This window comes from Octopus bimaculoides, chromosome 4 (genome assembly GCF_001194135.2).
Source record: "Octopus bimaculoides isolate UCB-OBI-ISO-001 chromosome 4, ASM119413v2, whole genome shotgun sequence".
Lineage (NCBI taxonomy): Eukaryota > Metazoa > Mollusca > Cephalopoda > Octopoda > Octopodidae > Octopus > Octopus bimaculoides.
The window spans coordinates 23,623,323-23,639,882 of NC_068984.1; the positions used below are offsets into that span (position 1 = coordinate 23,623,323).

The 16,560-nt window shown below is 36.1% G+C and overlaps 1 protein-coding gene across 2 annotated transcripts in view; it reads right to left on the reverse strand.

Moving 5' to 3' along the window:
* LOC106882806 (nucleosome-remodeling factor subunit BPTF) overlaps positions 1–16,560 on the reverse strand; it is a 66,721-nt gene that overhangs the window by 20,524 nt on the left and 29,637 nt on the right. For both annotated transcript variants that reach the window (XM_052966950.1, XM_052966951.1), the window contains exons 4-10: positions 16,093–16,298; positions 15,224–15,411; positions 13,708–13,960; positions 12,299–12,502; positions 11,618–12,001; positions 10,332–10,474; positions 5,818–9,307 (exon numbers count right to left, since the gene is read on the reverse strand). In XM_052966950.1, coding sequence (XP_052822910.1) covers positions 5,818–9,307; positions 10,332–10,474; positions 11,618–12,001; positions 12,299–12,502; positions 13,708–13,960; positions 15,224–15,411; positions 16,093–16,298 — 4,868 coding nt within the window. The remainder of the gene's footprint in view (positions 1–5,817; positions 9,308–10,331; positions 10,475–11,617; positions 12,002–12,298; positions 12,503–13,707; positions 13,961–15,223; positions 15,412–16,092; positions 16,299–16,560) is intronic.

Below are 16,560 nucleotides of genomic sequence, written 5' to 3' on the forward strand. Positions count from 1 at the left end.
ATATATATATATATATATATATATATATATATATATATAGATATATATATATACATACACATGTATTTGTGTGTTTATGTGAGGGAGTTCATATCACCCCTTGTATTCATTGGTTGTAAACAATGGCCTCACAAGCAAACAGTGTTGTTTGTTTCCAGTTCATAACAAAAACATATCTAGGCTGGTTGTTGTTTGATAGATTGAGAGATTATAACCTTGCTTGAAATAAGTGCTGGTTGGTTTCAGGAAGTGCATCTGGCAGTAAAAAATACTGCACCACCTTACTCATCTGACCCATTCAAGTATGGAAAAGGTGGGCATTAAGACAAAAATGACAATGCTGGTTTCTTTGCATTTTCTGTCTACAATTTCATTTACAGGGCATTGATCAATCTGACATGAAAGTAGAAGAAATTTGACCAAGGTGTCACACAAAATGATATTCATTGCCACATAGCCAAGCACGCATGAATACACACACATACATACACACACATTTAGATACAAACATATACACATACATACACATAAAATTTAATTTTTTACACAATTCTAAATCTTAAATAAGCTGGGGAAAAAAATCATTTTTCAGTAAAATGATAATTTTGGCATTATAGAGCTTAAAACAAATAGAAAAAAGAAAACGGGATGGTGACATATACAATTAAAAAGCAATATAACAGAATCAAGACAACTTGTTTTACAGCAGTCAGAAAATAAAACATGGCATTTATGGAATTGGCAACAACAGAAGGCAGTGTGTTTTTGTTTCATTTAATAACCATATTCCAGATTACATTGGTCGGCTAAGTTGCCCCATACATATTTGTCCTTATTACAATTACAATGCAGACATAGTAATGTGATCAAGGTAATAGAACATACACCAGTGAAGGGAAAGATTTTATAACTATATCTTCTGCCTCATACCAGTTAAATAATGGAAGAATATATAAAGGCCATCTACAATGGCTACATTCTTCAGTAATTGAAGCAGCTTTTAAGTGGGAAAACGGATTTAATAAATTACAGAAGGCTTAACGGTATAACAGTGCTCTACTTTCAAACCAGGAGTTCAGATCTTGCAATTGGCAATTTTATTGTGATCTAGGTGAAGCACATTACTTTCCAGTCAGTTATCACAATGGATAATTTGACATAAAAGCTAAGTAAGAAAGATTGTATTTTTATCTACAGTTCAACTGGTACGCTTTTTTATGATCCTTAGGTACTATACTTTTAGAAACACAGTTTTCTTTCAACTAGAACTGAATGAAACAAAATGTATTGCAATTACAAATTTATTCTTATCGACTGTGCATATCAATAAAAACACGAAATCAACCCTAACTAAAGGAAAAGTATGTGTAAATGTATGCATATGCATGTATGTGCGTGAGTGTATGTGTTATATGTTGTTTCATTGGAGCTGAAAAACTTTGCAAACTTACTCAGCATTTTCTGTAACCGATCGTAATATGAAACTCTAGAGTTGCAAAGTTGTTCAGCTTCAATAAAACACTATATTTTACTCTACCTTTGGCATTTAAGAGCTATTTTTTCTGCACTCCATTTTATACTTATGTGATTGCATGTATGTGCATATACACACACATAGATACACGCCAATGAATGAATGAGTGATGATACAAACCACCCCCACCCCACTACACACACACATGCATACATTCATTCATATATAGTTCCAATATATTTCTCATAGATGCTCTGGGATCTTAAGGGATTTCAGGCCTTCAATCTGAGACCCCATTTCCATTACCCAGTTAATCCAGCCACAGTTGATCGAGTTCCAGCTTATGTCATCTCAATAACAGCAAATTATGGTCTGCTCACTTTATCCGAAACCATCTAGGACAAACACATACACATACAAATTATAATAAATCTATCAATATACTGTCTTCTTAATTTAAACCTTTTGATAACAGGCCACCTGAAACCTAACCTGGTCCTGTGGTACAAACTTCTTGATTTAAAGTAATCTAAATTGAAATTTATCAAAATTTCATATCAAGTTCCAAACACGAACTTAATAATAATAAAAAAAAATTTACTGAATTCTTCATTCTTTCAAAATTAATTGAAACAAAGAAGTGTATTTCAAAATAAATATGATAACAAAAAGATTAAAACGAATATCAAAATTGTAACCAATTCATTCCTTTTAACTTTATGAATGAAATTAAGTTCTTTCTTGTAAAAAGCTTCATTTTTTTAATGATACTACAATGTAAAGTTTTAATTTGTTGGATATTTTTTTTACGAGAAATTACAAGAGAATGTTGGAAACGTGGCTGCATGGTTTAAGTAGCTTGCTTCCTAGCCATGTAATTGCAAGTTCAGTCCCACTCCACAATACTTTGGACAAGTGTCTACTAGCATAGCCCCAGGTCAACTAAAGCCTTGTGAGTGGATTTGAGACAGAAACTGAAAGAAGCTTACTGTACTCACATACATACATGCCAGGAAATGCATTTGGCCTAAAACTACAAGCTCATTATGTATTTAAATGTGATGTATGAATTATACAGAGGTTGCTTGAATGCATTCCTTGGATTACTGTGTTGACTGATAAAGAGGCAGGAGGAAGAAGAAGGCGTCCTAGGGCTGTGCCAAACATTTCCTCATCCACAAAACTGCCTTGAAGTACACAAAACAGTACAGCCAAAGCCTGATGACTGTCGGGCTAAATTGTAAGAAAGAATTTGACTATTCCTCACTCAAGGAATATAGAATCAAGACAAAACAACATGCTGAAGTTCCAACATCTATAATCAATGCCATTAAGAGGCCTACAACAACATGGTCCTCAGGGATATCAATAAGAATTAAAGTTACCTCTTTAGTCATGAACAATAATTAGGCTATCAACAGGAATATTTCAGGGTGATAGCTTATCTACAATGTCTTTCATCCTATCAGTGAAACCTTTTCTACCCCGTTAGGCAATACAAAGGCTGCTTGATAAGATTTTCAGATGAAAGAAAGACCAATGTTACTCACACATTTTTTGGTTGATGAGAAATATACACGAAACCAAGGGACAATTAGAATTGATTACAATATTCTCAAGGGACATAAATGGAGTATGGTTAGCTGGGGTGCCTGAGGGGCATGTTCCCCGCTCAAGAAAAGAAGTGTGCCCTTCTAAATAATATTATTACTCCCTTTTCTCCTGGAATTGTATTCCCTTCTGACCTTGTGCCCTCCCTTCGAAAAATTCCTGGGACTGCACCTGGTTAGGACAAGTGTTCATATTTGATAGTCAAATGATGAAAAATTGTCAACCAGGCAAATAATAATGATGATCATCATCCAATGTTTTAAATGTGGGTTTTGTCCCCATTAACGGGGTTGGCCAGATCTACCTTAATGCCATAGCAACTGCCCTCACACCACTTTGCCATCTTGCCTGGTTTTGGGCATCCTCCTTTTTCAAACCAACCCTCCTAATCTCCTCCACCACCTTTTCTACCTTGCTTTTGCGATCTATTTACCTCAAATGCAATCACCCTCCTCAAAACATACTCTTCATTCATCCTCAACATATGCAATTCTTCCCTTGTCCTTCTCACTAAAATTCAACCTTCCATCACTCCCCCTCATGCATCTTCCCCACTCAACACCTCTTCCATCTTTTTACATTGATTTAATAAACCTAAACACACTATCTGGGTTCTCACCCAGCCCACTCAACCTCTCCTCAGCCTCTTTCCTCATAGATCTCGCAACCACCCTCTTTGCATGATTCTTCATGTTATTATACCTGGCTTTCATTTGCTCAGTCCTATTATTACATAAAGCTTTATGTGCCACCTTCTTCCTCACTATCGCATCCCTCACCCCCTCATTCCACCACTACGTATCTCCTCAATCTCTCCTACTTTTCATCCTTCCACATACTTCGTCAGTACTCCTTCTTTAAAAGACCTCCACAAATCCAGTGCATCAATGCTTACCAACTCCCCAACTCTCTCCTCAAATGTAGCTCTTGTTTCACCTCCTTCAGTTTCCACACCTTTCTCCACTCAACTGTTCCCTCTCTCACACACTTTTTAACTTTCCTCTTATCCAAGTCAGTAACCACCAATCTGTGCTGCAACTCCCGTGGTATTGTCTTCACATCTCTCAGATACTTTCTGTTTTTCCTGCCAACCAACACAAAATCAATCTCTGTCTCATTCCCTCCTGCACTGAAAGTCACCTTCCTTTTCTCTGTTTTCCTAAACCACGTGTTCGCCACACACAACTCTTTCTCATCACAAAACTCCAACAGCATCCTTCCTTCCATATTTCTCTCCCCAATTCCATTTCCTCCATGCACACCCTCAAAGCCCTGGATCCATTTCCCAACATGTCCATTAAAATCACCCATGCCTAAAACCAATTTGTCCACCTTATGTAAGTCCCACTCATTCGCCGTTTCATCAAAGAACTGCTCTTTCTCAACTATCCCTCTTCCACTTTACAGACCATACCCACAAATCACCCTCATCACTTCTTCCTCAAATGCTAACACTACTGTCATCACTCTGTCACTCTTTCTCCTGACCTCCACCACCTTCTCACAGATTTCCTCCTTCACCAAAACTCCTACACCTCCATAATATGGATGCCATTGGCCTCTCTATCTCTCTTATTACCAGTGATGAATGTTACAACTACATTGGAATCATTGAGAATATTGCATATATTGGTGCTGCGAGTAAATCAAAAATGACTAAAGAATACTTTCAGCAGACTTTGGAAAGTACATTAATCAGAGTTGTCTGCATTCAATAAAACTATATCCCAAATGGTTTCACAGTGTCAGTGTTAGGACCAACATTTGGGGTACGAGACTGGACACATGAAGACTATGAAGATATTAACAATAGCTGGTAACTTATACATCAACAGCAACACTAACATGATAAACAGAGGGATGGAGGTACAAGATCAGTCTAAACGTCGCTTTGAGTACTGCAACAGGTCACCTAGACAACACCTGTTGAGCAGTAAAGAGAGAAACGAGTATATTATATGCAGACTCAACAGTGAAAGTAATAACACCATGAGATTAGATGAAGAACTCCCAAACAGGCACAGTTATGCCATGTGAACTAAGAGTGGTTGTACTAACCTATTTAAATAGAAACTTGGAAGAGAAACACGCATCAAACCAGCAGAAAGTTATGCATAGTCATATATCCTGTAAGTTAGAGAATACCAACAACATTGATAGGAATAGCAGCCTCTTTTAAACCTTCAATTATTATATTACATCTTACCTCGGAAGCTATGCTTTTACTATCCAAGAAAAAGAGAAAGCTACTGAGAACCCAATAAACAAAAGAGATAAGGATACTTCTAGATCTCAAGTATCGACTGTGCTCTCCCAAGGTGGGAGACATCACCTATATCATTAGCAGTTGCCCAGCTACATAGTTACATGCAGATCCACCAAAGTTACTGGTAGATAGATAATCACCCCAAGGGATTGCAATAATAAATATGAGCCAACAAGGGAATCTTTGTGATTGTTTGACCTGCAAGAAATAGCAACCAAATCTTTGTCAAATCACTTTCTACCATCTCAGAAAAGGAAGGACACATGGCACACTGGACAATTTAGTCCTAGATATACATGAAGTCAAGAAGGAAAATGGCTGGAATAGCTTTAATTTAGATCCAGGTCAGCTCAGCCCTGGATCTAAACAACAAGAATATATATATAATGTGCAATCATCCAACAAATAGTAACATTTAAATATAACAGTTGTTTGAAATAAAAAAATAATAAATAAATGAACCAACCTCTTTGTTGACTAGGTAATCCAATAGGCACAACAATTTTGCGTACCAGAAACTCAGAGCGGAGTCCATATGGACCAATATCACGCCTTTTCAATAACTCTGTCGTCGTTATCTCCGTTTCAGTGGAAACAGTGTTTGTGCCACCGGCAGGTGTCTTCACAGACATGTCATCCCACCGAAGACATACCCAGAGAATCCGTAGCTGCAGACCAGCTGCTGCGAGGGATTTGAGAGTTTGCGTGCGATATCGCCATGCAGATTTGAAAGAAGGTCGTGGACACTGATAAATCCAATTCACATTGTTCATTTTGCAGTTATAATTAAAACCAGAAGCTTCCATATTACCACCTTTCCGTGCTAGTCGTTTCAGTTCATGACTTTCTAAGACAAAAATACTTTTTGATTTGCTAGGAGTTTGAAATTTCTGACATACTGGCAAACTACTTTTACGTAACATTTTGGTCCGTTTACCAATTTTGGAAAATTTTGGCAGCCTAAACTTATCTTTTGTAGTTCTTATAGGTGGCATCTTAGCCTTTAATTCATCAACAGTCATAGCAGCTAATGCCTGTCTGGCAGCTATTTGAGCTGGTGTCAAGGCAGGTGCTACAGCTGGTTTCGCAGTGAGTAGTTGTGCTACAGTACTGTTGCTGGCTACAGTGCTGATCTTCCTGACAGGAGTACTCTTCTGTTCGGCAGTTACAGGTGTAGCTTTAGCAATTGTCAACCCACCAGTCTGGAGAAGTGATATGTCCGAAGAAAGTTTAGCAGGAAGTAAACTTTTGCCAACTAATCCATCAGAGAGTTGTTTAGTTGTATTTTCTGAATTAACCAAAAGAGATTTAGAAGTATTTTCTTTATCACCTTCCACATCAATTTTTTCATTTCCATGGTCAACATTGGAAGAATCACTTTTTTTACCATTGACTACAACAGGTTTCGCTGGTGTTTTATCTACACTGGCAGTCTGTAGTGGAGCAGATTTTGTAAGAGAATTTGAAGTAGGTGTTGTAAAGACTACCATGGCAGGGCTGGAAGTTGCAGTTGATATTGCCACAGGAACTTTAGTCCCAGGAATAGCCACCTGTGTTGGAGTCAAAGAAGTTGTATTATTAATTGAGTTATTCAAAGAGTCTTTTGATACAATAGAGATTGGTATGGCAGAGACATTTGATGAGGTAGTACCTAATGTGATCGTTGGTAGTGAAGATGTTGCAAGTGTCACAGGGATGGTACGAACGGCTGTTGCTGCTAATGATACAGGAATGGTGCATTTTGGAGATGGAGTGATTGCTGTGGGAGCAGAGGGTGTTGTGACAGCTGTTGTTTGAATGGGCGAGACAGTTGACCGTGTTGTAGATATGGCTGTAGGGGTTGCTACTAATGATACTGCAGTAGCGGTGGTAGATGCTGGTGCTGTAACAACAGATGATGTAGCAGATATTGATGGAGTTGATGGTGAAGTTGTTGTAGCAGCAGTTACAACTGTTTTAATCAAAGAACTAGTAGGAGTACTGGTAAGAACAATAGCTGGTGCAGCTGCACTAGTAACAGTTTTTACAAGTGTATTTGGCATTGTTACTGCAACAGTTTTTGCAAGTGCAGTTGGTGTTGTTACTGCAACAGTTTTTGCAAGTGCAGTTGGTGTTGTTACTGCAACAGTTTTTGCAAGTGTAGTTGGTGTTGTTACTGCAACAGTTTTCGCAAGTGTAGTTGGTGTTGTTACTGCAACAGTTTTTGCAAGTGTAGTTGGTGTTGTTACTGCAACAGTTTTTGCAAGTGTAGTTGGTGTTGTTACTGCAACAGTTTTCGTAAGTGTAGTTGGTGCAGTTACTGCAACAGTTTTTGCAAGTGTAGTTGGTGCAGTTACTGCAACAGTTTTTGCAAGCATAGTTGGCGTTGTTACTGCAACAGTTTTTGCAAGTGCAGTTGGTGCAGTTACTGCAACAGTTTTTGCAAGTGTAGTTGGTGTTGTTACTGCAACAGTTTTTGCAAGTGTAGTTGGTGTTGTTACTGCAACAGCTTTTGCAAGTGTAGTTGGTGTTGTTACCGCAACAGTTTTTGCAAGTGCAGTTGGTGTTGTTACCGCAACAGTTTTTGCAAGTGCAGTTGGTGTTGTTACTGCAACAGTTTTTACAAGTGTATTTGGTGTTGTTACTGCAACAGTTTTTGCAAGCGTAGTTGGCGTTGTTACTGCAACAGTTTTTGCAAACGTAGTTGGTGTTGTTACTGCAACAGTTTTTGCAAGTGTAGTTGGTGTTGTTACTGTGACTGTTTTTACAAGTGTAATTGGTGTTGTTACTGCAACTGTTTTTACAAGTGTAGTTGGTGTTGTTACTGCAACAGTTTTCAATGCAGTGGGTGTTGTTACTCCAACAGATTTCACCGATGTAGTTGATGTTGTTACTGCAACAGTTTTTACCAATGTCGTTGGTGTAGTTACTGCAACAGTCTTTGCAGGTTGAGCATTTGAAGTTACAGCTTGTTTATTATTTCGACAAAATGGAGAGTAGCAGGAAGGTGTGATGGCAGTTTCGTTAGTTGTAGCCTTTTGCAATCGGCATGATATGCAATAGCAGCAGTACTTCAGAGGCAATGACTGTTTTGTAACATTCACATTTTCTTGAGAATTTTTTGTTTCTTGTTTTAACAAAGCTGCTGCAGCAGGTGTGAGAATTTTTACCTGTGAATTAGCTGGTTGTAATTTCAATTTAAATGCAATTTGTTGTTCTATGGCTTGTCTCTGCTTTTTCTCCATTTCGTCACATTTTAAACGCCGTTCCAGAAGGGTGTCTAGTTTAGAAAATGGTTTCACTAATTTAGGATAATACATTTTCTTCTGAAATGCATCAGAAACATCAATAACGTCAACACCTATTTTAGGTGGAAGACTAGTATAAGGAGGAAATGAGAACAAATGTTGATTCAATCTAATATAGTCATCAGATTTTATATCAGGATCATCATCAAATTCCATTTTATTATCCTTAACAGCTGTATCAGTGACTACTTTATCTTTTGTTTCAGATTCTTTCTCAACATCCTGTGTTGTTTTTTTAGGAGACACCAATGACAATTCAGATCGTTTTTCATCTTTACATGTGTTAGCTTCCAATTTGGGATCAGACCTAATTCCTGATTCTTCTTTTACATCAATTTCTTTCTTTTCAGTTGGTTCAACTTTTATTTTACTTCCATCAACCTCCATTTTTTGAACTTCATTAACTGCAGAACTGTTTTGGCTTTCTGACTGTTGTCCATTTACATCCATTCCTTCATTACTTACCTCTTCATTTTCTTTCTTAGCAATCTTTGATGGTCTTACAAAATTTGACTCAATTAATTTCCGTTTACGTGCTCGCAGTTTAGCTGAAACAGCTCGCAATCCGACAGTATCCATAGGAACCATGTTATAGACTCGTGTTGATCCAATCCACAACCATCCATGACAGCCAGTAATTCTGTACTCTTCTCCTTTTTGTTTCCAGACCTGAACAGAAACAATAAAACAAATATTGAAGTCCACATAAAATCATAGCTATTGACATGTAAGTAGTCATAGGGGCAGGTTGCCCAAAAGTTTATGAAGTGAAAAGTGAAAAGTACAATCATGAAGAGCCATAAGTTATAAATGGGCAATGTAGAGAGTAATAAGCTGAAGAATAAAGCTTAATGTAGAATGAAGGAGATAATCAAAGAGCCCAGGATTCACTGCTCATTAAACTATGAAGGGCAAATTGAGAAGGCATCGACCACTCTCTGACAGATTTGTGGTTGAACCTGTGGCAGAGGAGACCTCTGGCCTTCTTGGCTCCCAGACTACATCTCTTCTCACTGCTATTAAAGCAGGGATGGCTATCTGCAAGTGTGAGCTCCATGAGTTGGAGTGGCTGTTCCAGCATGTCTCCCTCGCTCTCCACCAGGACCATGAAGCAGACTGATAAGTCTTATGTCTCCTAAATATGATGTCCATTAGCTCACCATTCACCAAAGAATCAAAGAGAAGACAAAATGGAAAAAAGACCAACAAGATAAGTTATATATAAAAAAAGAAAGAAAGAAAGAAAGAGAATGAGGAAACTGGTGGTGGTCCGTGTCAGCAAATATTATGTAGTGAACTTCAAGAGTTTGAGTTCAAATACCACAGGACTGATCCTTTATCTGTGAGTAAAGAGATTCAAGCATTACTTTACAAGTAAACTGCCCACAAAAGATGATTTAAAAAAAATTATAAATGACCAGTTTAACTATGCTGGATGAGTTAATCAGGTTACAAAAATGCATATGTGTAAGCATCTTAATCCAACATTATCTGACATATAACACTTAAAGTAAGATTTTATTTCAAAAATTTTCACAAATTTATTTTCATTCTGGCCACCTTGTACTGACAGTTCAATGGGCTTATCAACCATATGATTAAAAACGGACCTAGCAATAAAAATACTAATGCAATTTTAAGAATCAACAGAAAAAAATCTTAGAAGGCAACAAAATAGTTTGCATAAACTTACTTGATGTTTGAGGCCTAAAGGATATTTAATCCAGACAAGCCTACTTGGGTCATCTTCCTCTTCTTTTCTTCTACGCTGTTCTTTTTCTCTTTTCTTCATCTCTTCTCGATCCATTGCAGTAATTTTTTGCAAACGATGATGTCCTACAATGAAAAGTATGAGGCTTTGTTAGGATTACATATTATTTTCTAAACTTTAAAGCAAATAAAAGCTTAAAGTTGCATGAATAAGAGACAGCAATTTGGTGAATGAGTAATTACTTAAAATGATTATCCATCTTAATATCAACCAACTGTGATGATGTGCATGCAATTTGACGAAAATTTGTGTTCATTATTGATAAGTGTAAGTCCAAACCAATTGTTGTATAAAGTTGGTTTAAGTTATAGCAACAACATATTCTTCAGAGAACCAAGACTAAATCATGAAATTGATTTTTCTTTCCAGAACTATAAACTATTTCAGCCTTGTCTAATACTGATAAATACATCTCTCATGGGAGGGTGTACTGATCATGCACATGCACATTCTGAATCATATACCTAAAATGATATGTGCATAACAGATAAGCTTCCAACCACCAACATTTGATTAACATCAAGTATCCTCTTTTGGTCTCTTCTACCACAAATATAACAATAACTGCCTCTCTGAACTTATTGACAACAAATAACTCAGACCTAAACACAAAGAATGTACTCAACTTTCAACTTCCTTCAGCCACTGCGTCACATTCCTCAAAATATGTGTTAAACATTTTCATTAATCTTAATACAGAAGTGCATAACTCTGACACATTCCTTGCCTGTATTTTCCCTCCAATAAGAAACCAACATTAACTCAACTTACTTTTATCCTACCAAACAGTATAAAAGAGATTAAAAAAGTTTCAGCAATATTCTTCTCTCCTAGACTAATTGATAAAAAAACAAAATAGATATTTTGCCAGTAGTTGAACTTGAAAATGGAAATATTTATCAAGAGAAGTGAAGCATGGAAATTTCAATAATTCATTCAATTCCAATTTACTGTAGTGATTACTCCTATCTGGTGCTAACTTTTATTTGCCGTGATCATTCATTAGATTTGTTTCTTTAACCAGCTTCTATCAACACCCTTAATAATTTAATCAAGTCAGTAGAGTTTTACAGTGATACAAGCAGATTTGTTTTATCACTAACATTTTTTTGACAATGTTAGTGGGCAATAGTACAAAGTTTTCAAAATATCTAATTGTGGTTTTGTAAAAAAAATTATTATTAATAAAAAAAAAGTAAAATACTCACCAAGAGATTCAGTCCAGACAGGGTTAAAGAGCACTGGCTTGATACAAGCCTCAAGAATTGCTAGTGCCAATGCGAAGTCTTGTGGATTTTGACACATATGTACCGCTTTTTGCCAGTTTTGGCGATGTATTGCCCAATTAGGATGCAGGAATGGTGTAGGTAGATTGCTTTCCAATTGTGTGATACTTAGCCTAAGTGTGGAAATAGTCAGTATACGGTTGCCATAAAGACTACCATTCCATTTAAACTCACTCACAGGAGTAAGACTAAACTTATGTGACAAAAACCGTTTCTTATCTCTCTCCTCATTATGCTGATGCTTATTTAAAGCTAATGGATTACTACTATATTGATTAATAAATGACTTGTAATTGTTTTCCATTCCTGCAAGTAAAACAGAATAAAATTTCAGATGATGAGGATTCTATGCCACAGCAGAACTATAAAACTGTTTCTAGAACATCAGGATGTATACAATGTTACATTTATGGTAGCTGTGAATTTATGTGCAATCAGATTACTTAAGACAGACTGATATAGAATAGCATTTAGAGAATTTACGAATAAAAGAAATAATAATTAATTAACTAAAAACAAATTTATTAGATTTACAACAAAAAAAATAAGCAAATGCAGAATTCTAAAATACTTAAATCAGAAAAACATTAAAAAAGAGTTTACCTAATTTAAAATATCCTGAACAAGAGTTTACAGCACTAGATTTGCTGCGTGTAACCCTGGTAACTTCTCCTTCTTTATTAATTAGCAGGACATCATCTGAGTTGGGAGTACGGCTAATCTTTAAAGAACCACTAGTGATAGAATCATTAAACTGCTTGGGCGTTAATGACCCTGTTTTAGAACGAGTTACAATTCTTCTAGTTTCTGAAAGAAGAACAACAGAACGGTAATAATTTAAATGATCACATTTTTTCTATTGTATGACAGTAGTATTAATTATAATAAATAAAAAAAATAGGAATGACGATGATGATTCTTTCTATTGTTGGAGCAAGGCCTGAAATTATTTTTGGTGGGGTGGGTAGGAATTACATCATCCCAGTGCTCAACTGGTACTTATTTTATCAACCCCAAAAGGCTGAAAGGTAAAGTCAATCTCAGCAGTATCTGAATTCAGAACATCAAACCAGAAGAAATGCTGCTAAACATTTAGTCCAGCATGGTAACGATTCTGCCAACTTGTTGTCTTTATAAATAAATAATAATAATCCTTTCTACTACAGGCACAAGGCCAGCAACTTTGGGGAAAGAGATAACTCGATTACATCAACCCTAATACTTGACTAGTGCCTACTTCATCAACCCTGAAAGGATGAAAAGGGCAAAGTCGACCTCAGCGGTATATGATCTCAGAACATAAAAACAGATAAAATGCTGCTAAGTATTGTGTATGGATTACTAGTTTAATGATAATAATTTCTACTAAAGGTACAAGGCCTGAAATTTTCGGGGAGAGAACTAGTTGGTTATATCAACCCTAGTGTTTAACTGGTACTTAATTTATCAACTCCGAAAGGATGAAAAGTAAAGTTGACCTAGGCAGAATTTGATAATAATGATAATCATTTTACACTTGTAGTCCATGTTAGGTTGCAAGGGTCTGCTCACGTGGATGGGTCACAGGGTCCTTATCCTGCTTGCATTTCACTTTGGTTTCCATGGGTGGTTGCCCTTTCTAACACCAACCATTTTATAGAGTGTACTGGGGCTTTTTTATACCACCAGCAACAGAGAGGTGTTATGTCTTCAACAAGACTCAGAGACCTTTGCAACCTCTGTCAACTATCCAACTCATGCCAGCATGGACAACAGACATTCAATGATGATGATGTTGATGACGATATATACATGTATATATATATCTGTGTGTGTGTGTGCGCACGGAACAGAATAATATATTTAAAGAAATTTGAAATAGTTAACATTTTTTAAAAATCTGACTAAGAATAAGGAAAGAAACATTAAAATTTCACAGCTTTCTGAATTTCCAGACAGAGAGAAGTCTCAAACTGAAATGTAGGAGACAGTATTAAGTATTAAGTTATAAGCATCTTCAAACAAAATATTACCCGTTTCTGCTTTGTCTGCTTGCTTCTTATCCTCGTCATCAATAGAGTCTACAGGTCTTGGAGGAGCCATTGAGCCACTTAGGGAATTAGAGGATAGTGAAGTACCAGAAGAAGTGACTGGTTCACTCTCTTTGGGTTGAACTGGTGCTAATGAGTTTGTTGAGAGCCCATCCACTGTACTTGTAGGAACGGTAAATGTAGATGAAGTGCAGGCTTCGGTGGAGTTGTTACCATGGCCAGATATTAGAGAATTCTGAAATTAGACAAATACAAGTAACCCTTTAATTTTTAAGATTTTATTACAATTTATTAACCTTTTTGATATGAACCCATCACTGGGTCTGTATATAAAACTGACTGGGTTTTTAATGTTCATATTTAAATCAAAACTTCTCGTCATAATTTTAGATAAATAAAATATACTAATTAATGAAAATGTTATTTTACTAAATCCTTTCAAATTCTTGATTATTTGAACAATTAATAGGAACATGTGTATGAAGTAATTTGATTAGAAAAATGATCCCAAAATACTTCAGGAAACCCAATTAATGCCAATCAAGAGTGAACCATAAACAATCAGACATCTTTATATCATATGTATAGCTATCAGTAAAAAAGACCATGAAATACTGATTTATTCCATAGGTACAGAGTCCCGGATTTACAAAAGACAGAAATGAAAGTATCCTGTTCATACTTTTCCTGAAGGTGTAAAAAGCATCACTGGAGGGAAATGAACGCAACAAAGAATCCTCTAAACAACAGTCTTCAATTATAGCCTTGTAAGTGAAATTGGATAAATGAATACTATATGCGGAAACCTGTCAGACAGGCTATTCCTACTCTTCAGTGGTAGACAATCCATTGATCAGTTTCACACCATCAACTGATTCTTGGATACCTTCATCAGAGTCCTCTCTGTTACAAGCATTCAGACTAAATTTCCATAAAGAGAAGTGTCTGTGGCTCCACTTTACCCTCATCAGTCTCCAAGGCCCTGAACAAAGGCCATAGGACTGGTTCTTCATCATAGGGCTAAGTTATAAAAACAATGTTTAATACTTCATTGGAAGGAAATTTTAAACTGAACGTTTTGATAGTCACCACTGAGAGAAGTAAAGAAACGTTGATTTCTTTTCAATAATCACAAGCCAGTTGGATCAAACCCAATATATTACTGGTACATAGTTTATTGGTCCTAAGTCAATCAATCTCTGCTGCATTTGCACTCAGAATGTTGAGCTGAAACTAATGTAATTGAATATTTCTGTCAACTTGAAAGAAGCAAAGAAATACTTAAGGGTAAAAGACTTAATCCAACATCCTTGCTCAACACCATCATCTAGTCATGGATGCCTTTAGCAGAGTTTGCTCTCCTGCAAGAATTTGAAGCAGTTCTTGGTCTGAGCATAACTTGAGTTATATACACAATGATTGCTATTTCATCTAACAAACTTTATAGAATAAAAAAGTAAAAAAAAAAAAATTTAAATTCTGAACATGATTTTGGTACCTCTTGAGCAAAAGACGGCATCTGTGAATTCACTATTTGTTGTGAATTTTCCTGAGAGTCACCACCACTTTCTTGACGCAGCTTTTCCTCTTCTCTTTTCCTTATTTCTTCCTCTTCTCGAGCTTTCCTTTCAGCTTCTTCTTGAGCCCTTTTAGCTATTTTCTCAGCTTGTATTTTCAAACAAGTTGCTAAACGACAACCAAATGAAACAGTGACAGTATTCGAAAGCCAGTGCATATACTGACATAGTAATTAAAGACAAAAGCAAATGTTAGCTATATCAAGGTTTATGAATCTAAACTAATATTACTTAATTCATAATTAGATCCAGAGCTGTATAACTCTAAGGTAAACTTGACTATGGCAGGATTTGCACTCAGAATGTAAAGACCCACAAGGAAAACTGCAAGGCATTATGCTCTAACTATTCTGCCAATCCACTAACTTTAGTAACTGTTTACATATGCACAAGGTCAGAAATTTAGAGGGAGGGTAACAGTCAATTATATCACCTCACCCCCCAGTACTTGACTGGTACTTTATTTTATCGACCCCAAAACTATAAAAACAAAGTTGGCATCAGCACAATTTGAACTCAGAATGCCAAGAATCAAAACAAATATGTTCAAGCATTTTGTCCAACACTATACCAATCCTGCCAATCCACAACCCTAATAATCCTTTCTACTAAAGGCACAAGGCCTGAAATTTGGGAGAAGGGACTACTTGATTACATCAACCCCCCAGTGTTTCAATGGTACTTAATTTATCAACCCTGAAAGGATAAAAGGTAAAGATGACCTCAGCAGGAATTTGGACTCAGAATGTAGTGACTCAAAGAAGTAAAAGATAAAAGATAATAATAATACCATTTTCAATTTCTAAAACAGATTTTTTGCTTCCTTTCGCAGAATTGGTGAGATCTTCAGTCAAATTCATCTGTTTTAGGATTTCTTCCTTCATATCTTCAAGAGCCATAACTAGCTCTGCTTCAAACTCATTTCTGTCAAGGCAGTCAATTAATTCCTCTAGTTCAGCCTTTGTGCTATAATACCAGGACTGACTGTCTTTCTCACTGTTAATAAAAATCATTGCTTAGTAATCTCATTTAAGAAGGAAGAAAAATAGAAAGCTGAAATACCTAACACCAGACTGAAAAAATCAAGAGAGACATTTATGCATACATATTTAATGCTTTAAAAATTATTTAACGTTTTCAATTTGCAAACCAAATACATTTTAGTCAGTGAATATACAACATATGACAAAATTATTTTGAAGGTCATTTTATATATCTATATATATATATATATATATATATATATATATATATATAT